We start from the raw sequence: 18,493 nt of genomic DNA, 5'->3' as shown, positions 1-18,493 counted from the left end.
GAGGAGTGATGGGGCGTTACCTTTCCCTGATCACCGGGTCGCCTCCCACCCCTGAGGGCTCCCGGACTGTGAGAGAGGGCAGGCTGGGCTGAGGGACGCCCCCCCCCCCCTCCCCGAGCATGAATTTTCATGCACTGGGCCTCTAGTTCAGTATATATACAACATGCCTTTTTTTGTCCTGTTTATTGATAAATTTAAATGTAGATTTATTGTGTACAGTTGTTACTAATTTTCCTTTTCACTATGAAAAGCCAATACTTTGGAAATGCCTTTTGCTACCTCTATTTTATTTTATTTATTTTTAATATATTTTATTGATTTTTTTACAGAGAGGAAGGGAGAGGGATAGAGAGCTAGAAACATCGATGAGAGAGAAACATTGACCAGCTGCCTCCTGCACACCCCCCACCGGGGATGTGCCCGCAACCAATGTACATGCCCTTGACCGGAATCGAACCTGGGACCCTTCAGTCCGCAGACCGACGCTCTATCCACTGAGCCAAACCGGTTTCGGCTTTATTTTATTTTTTTAAATATATTTTATTGATTTTTTACAGAGAGGAATTGAGAGGGATAGAGAGTTAGAAACATCGATGAGAGAGAAACATCTATCAGCTGCCTCCTGCACACCTCCCACTGGGGATGTGCCCACAACCAAGGTACGTGCCCTTGACCGGAATTGAACCTGGGACCTTTCAGTCCTCAGGCCAAAACTCTATCCACTGAGCCAAACCGGTTTCGGCGCTACCTCTATTTTAATGTTTTGTAATTTTTTTTTGTTTAAAATGCAAAGATAAGAATTCCATTAACAACATGATACCAATGGTATTGGGATGTGATTAATTATAATTCTATGTAGGTGTATAGCTGTGTCTAGATATTACATATTTTATGTCAAATTACATTTTTAATGAATTATTTTGTAACAGTGTGTCTAAAGCCAGAGTATCAATTACCTACCTCATGTACTTATTTGTATCTTGGATTTGGTGTGATATTTAATATATGGTTTTCTTTACCTGTGGCTTTCATTATTGCCTGCAACCAATGTGTCTTTATGATTTTTAGGTTGTGGAAAATGCCCTTAAAGTGAACCCAGTATTAGGCTCGCAAATGTTTCAACCGATTTTACCCTGTGTTTTCAGAGGTATTATAGAAGGGGAGGTAAGATTTTTATTAAGCTTCTAAGGACAGTACTAGACCCTGAGAGTTCTAGTTTTAATTATTTTCCCTCTTCATTGGAAAATTATTTCTTCGTTGTCTTAAGTAAAAGGAAAGCTTTTTAAAATATTTGATTATTTTGAAGTAAATTAAGTAAATTTCAGGTATTCATACAGCTTTGTTATTTTTCCACATAGGGAAGGATAGATTTCCTTTGCTATCTCATCTCTCACTCATATGTTCTAAGTCCAGCTCTTTAAATTGATCCATTTAACTATGTATGTTAAGAACATTTAAAATAATATATATAAATATACCATTGGTAAATATCCTTTCTCTGTTCTTCTCTCTTTATTATATATATACATATATATTCTATAAATATATATGTAGTACATATATATTACCTTGTGTGGCATATTCATTTAGTAAGTTAGATTCAGGTAATGTTGAGTTCATTCTAAAGAAGCAGCATGAAGGAGAATATTATTATTTTATGTTAATATGTCCTTGATTATTTATAATTGCTTAATACAATTTTACATGTGCTTTTTTAATTGTACAGAGGTATCCTGTAGTGATGTCAACATATCTCGGAGTTATGGGTCGAGTCCTGCTACAAAACACGAGTTTCTTTTCTTCACTTCTTACAGTGATGGCACATAAATGTAATCAGGAGGTAAGAATCAGGTTGTTGTTTTTTTTAAATTGAAGGAAGTCTTTATCTAGATAAAGATTGGAAATAATTTGGTGAAATAATGATTCTATAAAAGTCTTATTGTATTCAAACCTGTAATTTGGGAGAAGAAAAAAGAATCTGTGAATGACAGTTGAAACTTATATTTTCTGTTCAAAATGATAGGAATTTTATTCTTAGTGATAGGAATACATTAAATGAAACAGGGATACGTATAATCATGTGCAGCTTTTGTTTCATTTCTTTAATTAACTTGTTTTTAATGCAGTGCAGTGAGTTGTTTTTACAATGTCAGCATCTTCTTGGGTGAATAACTTGATTATAAAGATGCAGTCAGCCCAGCTGGTGTTGCTCAGTGGTTGAGTGTCCACCTATGAACCAGGAGATCTGGTTTGATTCCTGGTCAGGGCACATGCTCAGATTGCGGGCTTGATCCCTGGTGGGGGCATGGCATTCAGGAGGCAGCAGATTATGATTCTCTCTCATCATTGACATTTCTATCTCTCTTTCCTTCTCCCTCCCTCTCTGAAATCAATAAAAATATATTTTATTTATTTTTATTTTTCAATTAAAAATATATTTTAAAAGATGCAATCAGGTATTTGCAGCTCAATTTAAGTAATTTCTATTTTTCTGCAAAACTAAGACTGAATTTAACTATGACAAATATGTCATTGTTTTCTAGAAACATTGTCATCTTATTCTTTCTGGCAATATTCTTTAATTTAGAGTTTATGAAATTTGGGGACAGTGAGACGTTTTGGTAACTTACTCCAAATTTTCCAAATTCTTCACCCTAAGAAGATGAAAAATGTCCTGAAGACCTGCCACTTAGACCATAAGATATTTTTTAAAAGTAATCAGTCCTAAGTGTTTGACTTAAAACTGCATACATCTTTCACATTCTAGATTGAAGGCACTTTTTAATTTCTGCACAATGAACAACTGTTTCATGAAATGTTCTGTAAAAATGACATTTTGTTTCTTGAATAGTAGTTGGTGTGAAGGTTAGACTAAGTTAAAATAACACTTAGAAATTATCATCATTTGCCTAAACATTTTATTCTCCTTTGCAGGGGATATAATGCTATAAAATTACTTTATTTTTATATAAGATGTATTTATAACATTCATTCTTTCAAGGTGCTCAAAGTGGTGGAACCAGTTGGAAATAAAGTTCTTTCTTTCTATAGTAGGTGATTTTATTTAATTAGTATCAGCATGATTAGTTTGTATCTGCACCTCCTGGGTAGAATACAGCAAACATTATCAAAGTACAGAAATCCCAACATCTTTTTATTATATGCTTAAGGAATATTTTGATTTTAGAAATTAGTTCTCTGAAAATAATGCAGAATTTTTTGTTGCTTCATGATTTGATATAAATGTCATCATTTACAGTTGTCCTGTTTCTGTTTTTGCGACCTTGCTATTTCAGAGAAACCAGTTGAGTTTTGTAATATATACATGTGAATTTGTCATTGCCTTGTTTCGCATCTCTTCAGTGTTTTTCTTTAACAGGATTAGGCCCAAACTCTCTCTTGCAGGTTTGCCTACACAGGCCTACCATAATCTGCTTCTTTAGTCTTATCTCTTAGCCTCCCTTTAGAACTCCGTGATCCACTCTTTCAGTGCTCAGAACATTTTCATTTCTTGTAAACACCTTTCTCCTTCTTGCTTCAGAGTCCTCATATACAGGCTATTCCCTCTACCTAGACCACTTCCTCCCAGCCTCTGACTTTCCTTTAGTTGATTCCTAATCTTTTTTTGATTCTACCTTAAAAATAAACTCCTGGATAATTTAGCACCAATCCCCCAGATCTTTTTCAGGTATTCTTATAATATTGGGAACTATGCATTTATCATCGGAGGTATTTGCTCCATCCTAGCTCTGGTCCTGCTTATGTATTTCCAGGGTCAACAGGCTATGGCCTATGGGTCAGATTCAGCCTGTTGCTTTTTTTTGTCAAGTCTATGAGTTCGAATGGTTTTTACATTTTCTAATGATTAGAAAAAATTGAAATAATAGTAATATTTTGTGACATATGAAAGTTATGTGAAATTTTATATTGGAACAAGTGCATGCCCATTTGCTTACATATTTTTTAGGACAGATTTGGGGAGTTAAATTATTGCAGCTGAGACCTTAAGGCCTGCACAGCCTTAAATATTTACTATCTGGTTCTTTACAGAAGATTGCTGAAACCTTGCATTCTAATTTCTTGTTTAATTAAGTCCACACAAACTCAACGTTTTTATATGCTACTGAATATTTTTATAATAAAGGAAATAAATGTAAGTTATAAATAAATAAAATTAGACTATAGAGATATCTGTCTTTGCTGATTGCATCTTTATTTCAACCAGAAATATTACTATTGCTTCAGTTGTATATATCATATTTTAATAACTTGATAATTACTTTTATAATGGTTATAATTTATTTTTTAAATCTTGCCTTCTACATATTAATTGCATGCAATAAATCTGTAGAGCATCTGTACTATTTGTTTCCAAACTAAATATGAATTGAAAATACAGTGGTATAAATCAGAAGTTATAAAACTGCCTTGGTTTTGCCTTCAATGTGTTAGTAATATTTTCAAAGTGGTCCTGGGCCAAAAGAAAAGTATCTAACAGATCCATTTATCCTTTTATTAAGAGGTTAGGTCCAAACAAGTTAACATTTATGTATATCTTAATAATTTAGTAACTATTGACAAATAATACACAGAAACCTAAAGAAAGAGTCTATTTCATTATTAAATATCTGCAATTGCTGACTAATGGAATATGTATGCCTACTGGGCATTACCTAAATTCTCAAACCTTGGAATCACATTGGGCACATCCACTATAATTTTCTGTTCTATTTGATTTGGGGGTAGTACTTTGCAAAGATAAGAAGTCATTGAAAGGAGTATAATGTTAAAACTGGAAACTCTCCTGAACTAGTAGTTCTTACAATATCTGACAGATGTTTCATTTTCTCTCTATTTTAAATATTCTGTGATTCACTGTGGCATCATATGACACAGTAAAGCAGTTTGGGGAACTCAAGTGTAAATAATTATCTTGAACTAATAAGCGTTTCTTGACTTTTTATTTTTTAAAAATATATGGAAGCATTTTTTTCTGAAAAAATGTAAAAGCACAAAAGTAGACAAGTGTGAGAACTAAAGATTGATTTTATGTTACCAAATCCATAAAGTAGAGATTTTGATGTTAAATGCAATTTTTAAAAAGGTGCTAGAATGGAATTATAAGTAAATCCTGAGATTCTTTTTCAATCTTCATGATCAGTACATTTGGTTGTATCTTACTTATAGATTCTATCAGTCATGGTTCTCTAGAAAAATAGAATTGTGTGCGTGTGTGTTAGGGCAGGCTGAAAACTCAGACAGGATTTCTATGTTATAGCCCTTAAAAATTTTTTTTGTTTTTATTATAGTTGACATATATTAGTTTCAAGTGTACAATATAGTGATTCATCATTTATGTACCTTACAAAGCAATCACCACTATAAGTCTAGTAAACATCTGTTACTGTACATAGTTATTACAACATTAGTGGCCCAGTGCACGAACTTCATGCACATCAAAAGGGAATTAATTAGAGGAAATATTTTAATATTGCCATTTGCCCTTTCTCTATAATAGAAGTGTCAGAGATGAAAGAAAATTAGTAAAATGTGTATGAAAATCTTCCTCCTGTCAGAGTTTGGGGCGCACTGCGGGACCCAGAGTCAATTCCCTGCCCACCTGTTTGCGCCTCGAAATTGTGTGAGACCCAGACCTAGTCGGCCCCACCCCATTGTGCGAGATCCAGACCCGGCTGGTCCCACCCCCGTCAAGCCCTGCCAGGCAGTGGACACAGGCTCAGGTCCCCCGGCGCACGCTGGGTTGGGGGTGCAGCTTTAGGTCTCCTGACACATCCTTAGGTCCCATGGCCCGGCGCCCGGGAGGGCGGCGCAGCCTCAGGTCCCCCACCCTGGCCTGGCGCCATGCAGCCTTAGGTCCCTGCTGATCGCTCATTATGGGAACCCCGCCTCCACTGTGGGTGCAGCCATCTTGTGAAAGTGTGAGGGTTAATTTGCATATCACCTCTTTATTAATAGGATTATTGACTATATACCCTAGGCCAGTGATGGGTAACCTTTTGAGCTTGGTGTGTCAAACTTCGCCAAAAAACTGAGCATAACTCGGGTAGTGTGTCACTTTGAGGAAAAAAACTAACTCCAAGATTCTAGTCGCAAATGTTTCTTCCTCAGGAGCAGCAAATGTTTCATCCTCGGCATGTGGCTGCGTGTCATCAGAAATGGCTACACGTGTCAGTGCTGACACTCGTGTCATAGGTTCACCATCACTGTCCTAGGCTGTACATAACATCCCTGTATTTATTTTTTAACTGGAAGTTTGTACTTTTTAATCATTACCCTTCCATTTTCTGCCTAAGCCCTCATCCACCTCCTCTCTGCAATCATCATTTTGTATCTATGAGTTTGCTTCATTTTGATAATTTTGTTTTTTGTTTTTGTTTTTTATTCTGCATATAAGTGAAATAATGTGTTTGTTTTACTCTCTCCAGCTTTTCACTTAACATAATACTCTAGGGCCATCTATATTGTTGCAAATGGCAAAATTTTTTTAAATTTTATTGTTTAAAGGATTACATATAGTAGTACATATATCTCCTTTTTTTCCCCCATAGACCTTCCCCCAGCCTCCCCTAACCCCTGTCACATGCACTCATCCCACCCCCGCCCCAGTGTCTTGTATCCATTTGTTGTGCTTATATGCATGTATACAAGACCTTTGGTTGATCTATTTCCCTCCCTCCCCAACACTCCCCAGCCTTCCCGATGTAATTTGACAGTCTGTTCAGTGCTTTACTGCCTCTGTGTCTATCTTTTTGTTCATCAGGTTATAATGTTCTTTATTTTCCATAAATGAGTGAGATCATGTGGTATTTTTCTTTCATTGCCTGGCTTATTTCACTTAACATAATGCTCTCCAGGTCACTAAACATAATAGCATTCTGCTGCAAATGGTAAGAATTCCCTCTTTTTTATAGCAGCATAGTATTCTATTGTTTAGATGTACTATAGTTTTCTAATCCACTCATCTGCTTGATGGGCATTTAGGCTATTTCCAAATCTTAGCTATGGTGAATTAATTGTGTTGCTATGAATATAGGGGTGCATATATCCTTTCTGATTGGTGTTTCTAGTTTCTTGGGATATATTCCTAGGAGTGGGATTACTGGGTCAAATGGGAGTTCCATTTTTAGTTTTTTGAGGAAACTCCATACTGTTCTTCACAGTGGCTGCACCAGTCTGCATTCCCACCAGCATTGAACGAGGGTTCCTTTTTCTCCGCATCCTCACCAGCACTTGTCGTTTGCTGATTTGTTGATGATTACCATTCTGATAGATGTGAGATGGTACCACATTGTTGTTTTGATTTGAATCTTTTGGATAATTAGTGACTTTGAGCATGTTTTCATATGTCTCTTGGCCTTCCTTCTGTCTTCTTTCAAAAGTTTCTATTTAGGTCCGTTGCCCATTTTTTTATTGGGTCATTTATCTTCCTTTTATTAAGTTGTATAAGTTCCCTGTAGATGTTGGAGATTAAACCTTTATCAGTGATAACATTTGCAAATATGTTCTCCCATACAGTGGGGTTTCTTGTTGTTTTGTTGATGGTTTCTTTTGCTGTAAAAAAGTTTTTTATTTTGATGTAGTCCCATTTGTTTATTTTCTCTTTAGCTTCCATTGCCCTAAAAGCAGTATCGGTGAAGAAATTGCATCGGCATGTGGCTGAGATTTCTCTGCCTGTGGATTCCTCTAATATTTTTATGGTTTCCCGTCTTATGTTTAAGTCCTGTATCCATTTTGAGTTTATTTTTGTGTATGGTGTAAGTTGGTGGTCTAGTTTCATTTTTTTGCATGTATCTGTCCAATTTTCCCAACACCATTTATTGAAGAGACTGTCTTGACTCCATTGTATGTTCATGCCTCCTTTGTCAAATATTAATTGAGCATAGTGGTTTGGGTCGATATTGGGATTCTCTATTCTATTCCATTGGTCTGTATGCCTGTTCTTGTGCCAGTACCAGGCTGATTTGAGAGCAGTGGCTTTGTAATACAGCTTCAAATCTGGTATTGAGATCCCACCTACTTTGTTCTTCTTTGTCAGTATTGCTGTGGCTATTGGGGGTCTTTTTTTATTCCAGATGAATTTTTGGAGAGTTCTTTCTAGGTCTATGAAATATGCCATTGGTATTTTAATGGGGAGTACATTGAATCTGTAGATTGCTTTGGGTAGTATGGACATTTTAATGATGTTGATTCTACCAATCCATGAACATGGTATGTTCTTCCATCTGTTTACGTCTTCCTCTGTCTCTTTTTTCAGTGTCCTGTAGTTTTCCACGTATAGGACTTTTACCTCCTTAGTTAAGTTTATTCCTAGGCATCTTAATTTTTTTTGGTGCGATGGTAAATGGGATTGCTTTTTTAGTCTCTCTTTCTGTAAGTTCACTATTGGTGTATAGAAATGCCATAGATTTCTTGGCGTTAATTTTGTATCCTGCTACATTGCCGAATTCATTTATCAAGTCTAATAGTTTTTGATGGAGTCTTTTGGGTTTTTTTATGTACAATCGTGTCATCTGCAAATAAAGAGAGCTTTACTTCTTCTTTTCCAATTTGGATGCCTTTTATTTCTTCTTCTTGTCTAATTGCAATGGCTAAAACTTCCAGTACTCTGTCGAACAGGAGTGGTGAGAGGGGGCATCCCTATCTTGTTTCTGTTCTTAGGGGAAATGGTTTTTAGTTTTTGCCCATTGAGTATGATGTTGGCTGTGGGTTTATCATATATGGCTTTTATTATGTTGAGGTATGGTCCTTCTATTCCCACCTTGCTGAGAGTTTTTATCAAGAAAGGGTGTTGGATTTTGTCAAATGCTTTTTCTGCATCAATTGATATGACTGTGTGGTTTTTATCTCTCAGTTTGTTTATGTGATGTATCACATTTATTGACTTGGGATATTGTACCATCCTTGTATCCCTGGGATAAATCCTACTTGGTCATGGTGTATGATCTTTCTGATGTACTACTGAATCCGATTTGCTAGGATTTTGTTGAGGATTTTGTCATCTATGTTCATGAGGGATATTGGCCTGTAATTCTCTTTCATTGTGTTGTCTTTCACTGGTTTTGTTATTAGGGTGATGCTGACTTCATAGAATGAGCTTGGAGGTCTTCCTTCCCCTTGAATTTTTTGGAATGGTCTGAGGAGGATAGGTTTAAGTTCTTCCTTGAATGTATGGTAAAACTCCCCTGTGAAGCCTTCTGGCCCCGGGCTTTTGTTTGCCGGAGGCTTTTTGATGACTGCTTCAATTTCTTCCGTAGTTACTGGCCTATTGAGATGTTTAGATTCTTCCTGATTGAGTTTTGGAAGGTTATATTTTTCTAGGAATATGTCCATTTCCTCCAGGTTGTCCAGTTTGTTGGAATAGAGTTGTTCATAGTATTTTTTAACAATCCTTTGTATTTCGGTGGGGTCTGTTGTTATTTCTCCTCTTTCATTTCTGATTTTATTTATTTGGGTTCTCTCTCTTTGCTTCTTGGCGAGCCTGGCTAGAGGTTCGTCAATCTTGCTTATCCTTTCAAAGAACCAGCTCTTGGTTTTGTTGATCTTTTGTGTTGTTTTTTTGGTCTCTATGTCATTTATCTCCGCTCTGATCTTTATTATTTCCTTCCTTCTGCTTACACTGGGCTTCTCTTGTTGTTCTCTTTCTAACTCTTTGAGTTGTAGGGTTAGGTAATTTATTACCATCGTTTCTTGTTTTTAGCAGTAGGCTTGTAGAGCTATGAACTTCCCTCTTAACCTTTTGCACTCGGATGTCGAGTGTGACTCGACACGGTTAGCATCGGTAGCAGCTTGAGAAAAAAGCAAGCGAGTGCAAAGGGTTAAGACTGCTTTCGCTGTGTTCCATAGATTTGGATTGTTGTGCTTTCATGGTTGTTTATTGCCATGATGTTTTTTATTTCTTATTTGATCTCTCTGGTAATCCATTCATTGTTTAATAGCATGCTATTTAGTCTCCATGTGTTTTATTTTTTTGGTTTGTTTTTATTGTAGTTGATTTCCAGTTTTATGCCACTGTGATCTGAGAAGATGCTTGATATGATTTCTATCTTCTTGAGTTTGAAGAGACTTTGCCTATGACCCAATATATGGTCTATCTTTGAAAATGACCCATGTGCACTTGAGAAGAGTGTATATTCTGTGGCTTTGGGGTGAAATGTTCTGAAGATGTCAATTAATTCCATCTGGTCTAGTTAGTCATTTAGGATTGATGTTTCTTTGATGATTGTTTGTTTTGAAGATTTGTCCAATGGTGATAGTGGGGTATTAAAGTCCCCTACTATGATTGTATTGCTGTTGATCTCTTCCTTGATATCCTCCAGGAGTTTTTTTTTAATGTATTTGGATGCTCCTGTATTGGGTGTGTAAATGTTTACCAGAGTTATTTCTTCTTGTTGAATTTTTTCCTTTCGCCATTTTTATTTACTCCTGTGTTCCTTCTTCACTTCCTATTTCTTCTTTTTACAGCAGACCCTTCAGCATTTCTTGCATTACTGGTTTGGTGGTAATAAACTCCCTTAGTCCTTTTTTGTCTGTGAAACTCCTGATTCCACCTTCAATTTTGAATTATAGCCTTGCTGGGCATAGTATTCTTGGATTCAGTCCCTTGCTTTGCATCACTTTGTATATTTCATTCCATTCCCTTCTGGCCTGGTGTGTTTCTGTTGAGAAATCTGTTGATATTCTAATTGGAGATCCCTTGTAGGTAACTTTCTGTCTCTCTCTGGCAGCCTTTAAGATTCTTACTTTGTCATTGGTGTTTGCCAATTTAATTATGATGTGTCTTGGTGTCGGTCTTTTGGGGTTCAGCTTGTTTGGGACTCTATGTACTTCTTGGACTTCCATAGTTTTTTTCTTGCCAATATCCTTGAAGTTTTCTGTCATTATTTCTTCAAACTGGTTTTCTATTCCTTGCTTCTGTTCCTCTCCTTCTGGTACCCCTATTATGCAAATGTTGTTTCGTTTTGTGTTGTTCCAAAGCTCCCTTAGGCTTTCCTCTTCCTTTTTAAGTCTTCTTTCCAGTTGCTGCTGAGTTTGTGTGTTTTTTCCTACCTTGTCTTCTAATTCGCTGATGCGGTCCTCAGCCTCTTCTAGTCTACTGTTTAAGCCTTTCATTGTGTTCTTTATTGCAGCTATGTTGTTCTTCATCTCCTCTTGGTTCTTTTTCCATGTTGGTGACATTCTCATTCAGCTCCTTATAGTTATCATTGAATTGTGTATATTTGTCATCCAGCCATTTAAACATCCTTATAACCATTACTCTTTATTCTTTCTCTGATATGCTTTTAGCCTCAATTTCATTTAAACTCTCTTTCTGGTGATTCCTTTTTTTTTTTCCTTTGGGGGTTGCTTTTTTGTCTTCCCATGTTTTGCTATAACGTTTTAATTGTAGGTCTGATTGGTTTGATACTCAGGTTCTTTTGGGGATGGTGCTACTAGTGTGATTGATCTCTCAGGTCTCCTGGGCTTGGTAATCTAGTGTAGCTCTCTACTTGAGCTATTTGGGTTCTCTTGATGTAGGCCTGTGAGCTGGAAAGGTACAACTGCGGTGTCTAGAAGTCAGCAGCTGTGCAGGGGGGTATCCCAATTTTTGCTGTCTTGTGCCCTTTATTAAAATCGCACGTGTCCAGCGGGGACTCACAGTACGCACCCAGGAACCGTCTGTTGGGGTGATGGGGTTCAGGAGGCCTGTGCTCTGGAAAGGCATGACTGTGGAGTCCAGAGTTCTGTAGTTGTGGGGTGGGCAGACTCAGCTTTTGCTGCTGTACCTGTGGTGGGTATGCACACGGGTCCCAGTGGAGGATCACAGGGGCAGCCGCAGTGTGTTTGCCATCAAGGGGCGCTAAAGTACTCTGACGGGCCCTGGCACTGAATCCACGTAATTGTGGCGTCTGTGTGCAGCTATCCAAGATGAGTGAATTCAGAATTTCTACTGCCAGGGGGAGTGTGTCCATGTTTGTCCAAGATCACACACAGTAAGGACTCAGAGCAGCTCCCACAAGCACCCTGTGGATAGATGGGCTCAGGGTGCCTGCCCGTTGGAAATGCGCGCGCGGACTGGCGATGCGTTTGTCTGTGCAGAGCACTGATGCACTTTGAGGGGCCCTGGCGCTGAAGTTAAGCAGCTGGGGTATATGTGAGCTGTTATTTAGGAGGAAGGAGTACAGAATTTCTACTGCGGGGCAGTGCGTCCTTGTCTGTACAGAATCACACCCAGCAGAGGCTCAAAGCAGCTCCCCAGAGGACCCTGTGGATATATGGGCTCAGGATGCCTGCCCTTTGGAAATGTGAGCGTCTGTGGTGGTGAGTTTGCCGGCGCAGAGCTCTGATGCACCTTGAGGGGCCTTGGCACTGAAGTTACACAGCTGGGTTGTCCGTGGGCAGTTATTCAGGCAAAGGAAATTCAGAATCTCTACTGCGGGGCAGCGTGCCCTTGTCTGTACAGAATCACACCAGGAGGGGCTCCCAGTGGCTCCCAGGCGCTGCCTCCGGAGTGGTGTGCACTGGATCCCTGGGCTGCTGGAAACGCGCAAAAGAAAGTGGTATCCAGAGTTCTGCCGCTGGGGAGGGGGAAGATGCACTTATTGCTATGGGAACAGTGCATCTTTGGAGGTGGAGGTCCCAAGGTCCGCAGGTCTGCAGCTGGGGTAGCAGGATTTTGGCTGGAGTAGCTGCTGGGGCGCAGACATGTCAAAGCCCTGTCAGGTGGTGGTGCTGATGAGTTCCTAAAAAAGGCCGTTCTCCCCTTCCAGATGGCGTGGGCTCCATGCCCACAGCAGTAGTGGTCTCTCCTTGTCCAAGAGAGCCTGCTGTTCCTGCGAGATTTAACTGTCCCTTACTCACTCACACACACATACACCACACACATCCACACACTCTCCTTTCATACCCTCACTCACTCACTTCCTCTCCCTCACCTCTGTCCTGCCAGCTGCCATCTTTTCTCCTCGCAAATGGCAAAATTTAATTATTTTTTATGTCTGAGTAATATTCCGTTTTATACATGTGTCACTTTTTTGTGTGTATTCTTCTATTGATGCATAGTATTGAAGCAGGATTTCTCCTTTTCTGGAAAACCTTAATTTTTGTTCTGAAGACTTTAAACTGATTGAATTACATTACATAGGGTAATCTCCTGTACTTAAAGTAACACATTGTAAATGTTAATCAGACCTATAAAATGCTTTTACAACAGCATCTAGACTGGTGTTTGAAGAAACAATTGGATACCTTAGCCTAGCTGAGTTGAACAAGTAAATCTATTTAGTCCTCAGAATTAATTGGCTCTCAAGATTAATTAAAGTTGAATTATGGTTTGCTTAAATTATTCCTTTCTGGTTCAAGGCTTGCCCCAAATCCTTATATTCTAATTCTGTGGTTGCTGGAATTGAACTTTAACCATGCCTTATGAGATTTTAGCCTATCCACAAGTACATAGTATTTCAAATATTTTGAGATGCCTCTTGGTCTTTTGTTTCAGATGGATCAGCTTTTGGGAAACATGATTGAAATGTGGGTTGATCGAATGGATAACATTACTCAGCCTGAAAGAAGAAAACTTTCAGCTTTGGCTTTGCTTTCTCTTCTGCCATCTGATAATAGGTGAGGAAACGTTTTCTTAAAATTTGTTTCTTTAAAGCATCAAAATATTAGCACTGTTTTGGCCATTTGGTATTGCTGTGTGTTTCTGGACAGTGTTATTTAATGTATATGTATGCCAATTTTGTTAGTAGATAATGACGTAGTGAGTGTTAGTCTAGATCTAAAAATATATGAATGGGAGTGGTGGGCACTGCAATTTAATGGTCATATTCATTTTTCCAATTTATGTGATTCTTGTCTGAATTTCCATTTTTTATAATAACCAGATTTTATTAAGGTCCTCTTTATATTTAGAAGACTTTAATAAAATCTTTATATATAGAGGACCTTAATAGAATCATGGGCCAATATATATATTACATATAATATATATAATTGTATATAATTATATGTCATATATAATTATATATAATATATATATTGGCCCATGACATAATTTAGGGAGATTTATATTCACATACTTTAGTGGAAGGTAATATTGAAGTCAGCAGTATTATCATTTCCTGTTATACTCTTTCTTCTACTTACAACTACATAGTTGTTGGAGTTTGGGGAAAGTTTTCTCCCTTCCACATCCCCAGTGATGTTCCCTGGTTAATTTCCCATGTAATAGTAATTTCCTGTTCCTGTGTTTCTTTTAGACTTTGCAGTATAACATTTCCCTTGCCTAAAATAAGCAGGTGTAGAGAATAACATTGGTAATGATTTTCTTAACCAGGCTAAATTGGGAAATGTTATTTTCTTCTCTTTTCATTCTAATGGATTTTCAAGTGCAAAAATATATTGTTCTAAAGCAGGGTTTCTCAACCACAGTTCTAATGACATTTGGGGCCAGATGATTATTTGTTGAGGGGCAGAATTGTGCATTGTAGGATACTTAGCAGCATCCCTGGCCTCAACCCTCTAGATGTGCCAATGGAACCTCCTACCTCCAGTTTAGAAGCACTGCTCTAAAGAATGATCATTGAGAAACTATTAATCTCTTTTACCCTAATCCATCATTTCTGGTTCAGAAGTTTGATAAAAGACTTAGACTTTTTAACCACACTCAACTGAATGACAGTGGTCAAGTAACTTAACTTCCCTGTGCTTACCTTTCCTTGTTTTTAAAATGGGGATACTAATAGCATCTTTCTGATGAGGGTATTGTAAAGGTTAAATGAGTTTACATAGGTAATGTCAAACTAGATAGATGAGGTTAATTGTTTTTATTTTACTCTTTTCTTTTTCTCTTCCTCGTTTATCCATCTATCATTCAGTTACCTTAGTACAAAGTTCTAAAAGCTTAAGTCTCTGTACATGCATTCTTTTTAAATTCAGTACATTTTTAGTATCTGTATCTGTTTATTAATTCACTTTAAAAATGTGTTTTAACCACCTATGTCCTAAGGAATGTCACCTTTTGCTTCATGAAGTTTTATAGTATTGTGCATTGTCTCCAACTTAATGATAGATAAATTTGCTTATGTGTACTCTATACAGTCTCATTATATCTTCTTGGTCACTTTCTGAACATAGTGCAATCATTTTTTTGGTTGTTGTTTAATTGTGCAGTACAACTGTCTTGTGTCCTTTTGTTTTAGTATTTCTTTGCCTGTGATAATTTCAAGTTTGAAATTTCTTCCCTTTTTAGTGTCTATAATCCTATCTAATAATAGAGTAACATGTAAATTACCATCACTCCACTACGCCCATGATTGGGCGGCGGGAGGCTGGGGGGCGGGACTCGGGGTGGCCTATCCGGCCATTGAGAGGCACGGATCCCCTGCCACTGAGGGGGGCTACCCTGCTGTTGAGAGGTGCAGGGGGCGGGTTTTGCGCCCCCTGTGCCTCTCAACGGCCACTGAGGAGGGCTGCCGCGGACACCTGGCTACCCTGCCGTTGAGAGGTGCAGCTGGGTGTCCGTGGCAGGCCCCCTCAGCAGCCACGGATCTGGCCGTTGAGAGGCGCAGGGGGCGGGAGTCCCGCCCCCTGCGCCTCTCAACAGCAGGGTAGCCCCCCTCAGCGGCCGCGGACCATCAAAAGTTGGGGAGCTGGGTGCCTGTCTGCTCCGGCACCAGGCCTTTCAGAAGCCTCTGAGGCTTCTGAAAGGCCTGGTGCACCAGCGGACAGGCACCCAGCTCCACCGCGAAAAGCGAAAGCGTGTAGAGGATCCTACACGTGCATGATTCAATCATGCACTGGGCCTCTAGTATTCTTATATGGAGTAAAGTTTTCTTCAGCTAATTTTTATATGAAAATAACATAATTTACACTTTCCTCGTTTAATGCTTTCCAAAGTGTTTTCCTCCATAGGTATATATTAAGCAAAAATTATTGTAGATGAGAACAATCAAACTTTCCTTTGATCTGTTCTTTAAAATAGCAATTCATCCTCCAGCTTTAAGAACACATTTTTTTATAATGCAGTTCTAAGAATTTCAGTTGTAAATAAGTGTTCTCTGAGATCAAGTGTTTTAAGAATTTTAAATTTCACTTATTTTTTTTTAGATTAAAGAAGTCACCAATGTGGAGTATATTTTTAAATTAAATTTATTGGGATGACATTGGTTAATAGGATCATATTGGTTTCTGGTGTGGATCTCTGTTATACATCAGTGTTGGTTATTTAACATAGGCTAGTTGAATAATTCAAAAAGAGATTGACAAAGCACCAAAGGTTTTGATGGTATGATGGCTTGCTATCCAAGAGAAATTGCCTTTTAATAAAATCCCTTGTGTATCAGGTTTACTAAACCTACTTGGATTGGACACTTAGTACCTCCCCATCATTTTTATTTATCTCAAGAATATCATATATAATATCATTATTTAGAAACACTATTTAAGAATTAAGATAATTTTCTAAGTTATTTTATAACTTTAAAAATGTTAGACTAGTAGAATCAAGATAAGTTTCAAAGAATAGTATTTTAGTATAGTTTAAATATAGTTGAATAAAGGGCAGTGTAGAGCTTTAAAATTATGGACATGTTGTTTTACCTAAATAATGATTGATTTAAATTGGCTGTTCCTAAGTGAATATTTAACACTAGAGGCCGAGTGCATGACATTTGTGCACTGGCGGGGTGGGGGAGGTCCCCTCAGCCTGACCTGTGCCCTCTCGTAGTCCAGGAGCCCTCGGGGAATGTCATTTGGACATCCTTAGAGCTGCTATGGAGGTGGGAGAGGCTTCCGCCACCACCGCTGCGCTCACCAGCCGTGAGCCCAGCTCAGGGCTTCTGGCTGAGCGGCGCTCCCCCTGTGGGAGTACACTGACCACCAGGGGGCAGCTCCTGCTTTGAGCATCTGTCCCCTGGTGGTCAGTGTGCGTCATAGCGACCGGTTGTTCTGCTGTTCAGTTGATTTGCATATTACCATTTTATTATATAGGACTAGTAGTCCTGTGCACGAATCTGTGCACCAGTAGGTCTCTGCGGGGTCTGGCCGCTCCACGCCTGCTGCCCAGAGGCTCTCTGTGGCCCAGAGGCCCATCGCGCCCCGGCCTGGTCAGAGACCCATTCACGGCCGGTCGTGGAACGCTTGCCTCGTTGCCAGGGCTACGATGCAAGCGTCCTCCGTCCCCCCACTCTGCTCCGTGCCACTGCCCAGAGGCCCTCAGAGGCTGGCCCCTTCCCCTTGACCCCCCTCCCCCCCCCGGGACTGGGGGACTCTGGCGGGGCTGAGAGGACTGGGCGCTGCCATCTTGTGGCTATGGGCGACACCATCTTTGCAATGGAGTGATGGTTAATTTGCATATTACCCTTTTATTATATAGGATTGGATGATATAATTTTATTTTCATCTCTTTTTTTAAAAATATATTTTATTGATTTTTCACAGAGAGGAAGGGAGAGGGATAGAGAGTTAGAAACATCGATGAGAGAGAGACATCGATCAGCTGCCTCCTGCACACCCCCCCACTGGGGATGTGCCCGCAACCAAGGCACATGCTCCTGACCGGAATCGAACCTGGGACCCTTCAGTCCGCAGGCCGATGCTCTATCCACTGAGCCAAACCGGTTTCGGCTTATTTTCATCTCTTAAAAGAGAATGTGTCTCTTACACCTAGGTCATGTTTTCTTATTTCACATTTTATGGTATTTTCTTTATCTATAAATCCTTAATCTAATATTTTAGTAGCTTTTCTACAGTAAAAATTAGTTCTTAATTTTTTGTCTCTCACAAGAAAAATGTCTTAGAAACATTTTTGTGTGTGTATTATCAGCCTTATTGAGATATAGTAATTCACAGACCATACAATTTACTCATTTAAAATGTACAACTCAGTAGTTTTTAGTATATCCACAGAGTTGTGTAGCTATCACCACGATCAGTTTTAGAACATTTTTATTATCCCCAAAATAAACCATGTACTCTGTGATAGTCCTTGTTCTCTCATACTCCCCTAGCCCTAGGCTACCACTAATCTACTTTCAGTCCCTATAGACATGCCTATTCCATACTTTTCCTACTAATGAAATCAGACAGTATATGGTCTCTAATTTAGCATGTTTTCAAGGTTCATCCATTTTTTAGCATATATCAGCATTTTATATCTTTTTATTGCTGAATAATGTTTTCTTGTACAGATATACCTACCACATTTTGTTTATCATTCATCAGATGATGGATATTTGAGTTGTTTCTACTTTTTGGCTATTATTATTAATGCTGCTATTATTTGTGTATAAGTTTTCATTTAGATGTGTGTTTTCCTTTCTCTTGGGTATTGCTGGGTCATATGATGACTGTATTTTACCCCTTGAGGAACTGCCAGATTGTCTTTCATAGTGGTTCTAATTTCTCTATGTCTTTGTCAATACTTGTATTTTTTCTTTATTATTATAGCTACTTGAGGCCCGATGCATGAAATTTGTGCACTGGGGTGGGGGGG

General features: G+C 38.6%; 1 protein-coding gene across 1 annotated transcript in view; it reads left to right on the top strand.

The window, feature by feature from the left end:
- Positions 1 to 18,493, top strand: part of IPO11 (importin 11) — a 143,910-nt gene that overhangs the window by 99,485 nt on the left and 25,932 nt on the right. Inside the window, exons 25-27 of the mRNA XM_008161859.3 lie at positions 1,069 to 1,164; positions 1,727 to 1,840; positions 13,496 to 13,617. Coding sequence (XP_008160081.1) covers positions 1,069 to 1,164; positions 1,727 to 1,840; positions 13,496 to 13,617 — 332 coding nt within the window. The remainder of the gene's footprint in view (positions 1 to 1,068; positions 1,165 to 1,726; positions 1,841 to 13,495; positions 13,618 to 18,493) is intronic.

This window comes from Eptesicus fuscus, chromosome 4 (assembly GCF_027574615.1).
Source record: "Eptesicus fuscus isolate TK198812 chromosome 4, DD_ASM_mEF_20220401, whole genome shotgun sequence".
Lineage (NCBI taxonomy): Eukaryota > Metazoa > Chordata > Mammalia > Chiroptera > Vespertilionidae > Eptesicus > Eptesicus fuscus.
The sequence above is the reverse complement of the archived record's forward strand: the minus strand, read 5'-3'. Positions and strand labels throughout refer to the sequence as shown.